Raw genomic sequence first — 914 nt, forward strand, 5'->3', positions numbered from 1 at the left:
GGGCCCATGAGGGGTCTCTAAGGGTGAGTGGGAGCCCATAAGGGTGAGTGGGGTCCCATGAGGGTGAGTGGGGGCTTGTGAGGGTGAGTGGAGTCCTGTGAGGGTGAATGGAGGCCCATGAGGGGGCCTGTGAGAGCGAGTGGGGTCTCGTGAGGGCAAGTGGGAGCCCATGAGGGAGAACCAGGGCTTGTGAGGGGTCTTGCAAAGGCAAGTGGGGGTCTATGAGGGATCCTATGAGGATGAGTGGGGTCCTGTGAGGGCGAGTGGGGGCCCGTGGGGTCTTGTGAAGGCGAGTGGGGTCCTGTGAAGGTGGATGGGGTCCCATGAGGGTGAACAGTGTCCTGTGAGGGTGAGTGGGGGCTCCTGAGGGTGAGTGGATGCCCGTGGGGGCTCATAAGGGGTCCAGTGAGGGCGAATTGAGTCCCGTGAGGTGAGTGGGGGCTCGTGAAGGCCCGTGAGGGCAAGCGGGGGACTCATGAGCGTGGTGGGGGGCAAGCGGGGCTGATGCCCGTCCCCCGGCAGGTACGGCGAGAAGGGCAAGGCCATCCGCATCGAGAAGGTCATCTACACAGGGAAGGAGGGGAAGAGCTCCCGGGGCTGCCCCATTGCCAAGTGGGTGAGTGCCTGCGCCCCGGCTCTCGTCCCCCCTCGGAGCCCTCCCCGAGATAACGCTCCTGCCCATCCCCTCCCTGCTCCCTGCCTGGGGACGAGAAGGTCCCCCACCGGCGGTGGCCGCAGCGGGCAGGGGCGGGGTTCTTGCTCTGCGGCTGGCAAGGAGGAAGCGAGAGTGGCGGCCGCCCCCAGGGAAACTCCATGGGGTTTCCCACCCTCGGCACCTGCCAAATGGCACGTCTGTGCCTGCAGCCCCTGGGCTGGGCACGTCAACCCTCCAGTGCCCCAAAGCCCATGGGGGT

General features: G+C 66.4%; 1 protein-coding gene across 1 annotated transcript in view; it reads left to right on the top strand.

Moving 5' to 3' along the window:
- TET3 (tet methylcytosine dioxygenase 3) overlaps positions 1–914 on the top strand; it is a gene marked incomplete at its 5' end in the record, with an annotated part of 10,321 nt that overhangs the window by 5,038 nt on the left and 4,369 nt on the right. The window contains 2 exon segments of the mRNA XM_009286813.2: positions 399–430; positions 523–616. Coding sequence (XP_009285088.1) covers positions 399–430; positions 523–616 — 126 coding nt within the window.

This window comes from Aptenodytes forsteri, unplaced genomic scaffold, assembly GCF_000699145.1.
Source record: "Aptenodytes forsteri isolate BGI_AS27 unplaced genomic scaffold, ASM69914v1 Scaffold157, whole genome shotgun sequence".
Taxonomy (NCBI): domain Eukaryota; kingdom Metazoa; phylum Chordata; class Aves; order Sphenisciformes; family Spheniscidae; genus Aptenodytes; species Aptenodytes forsteri.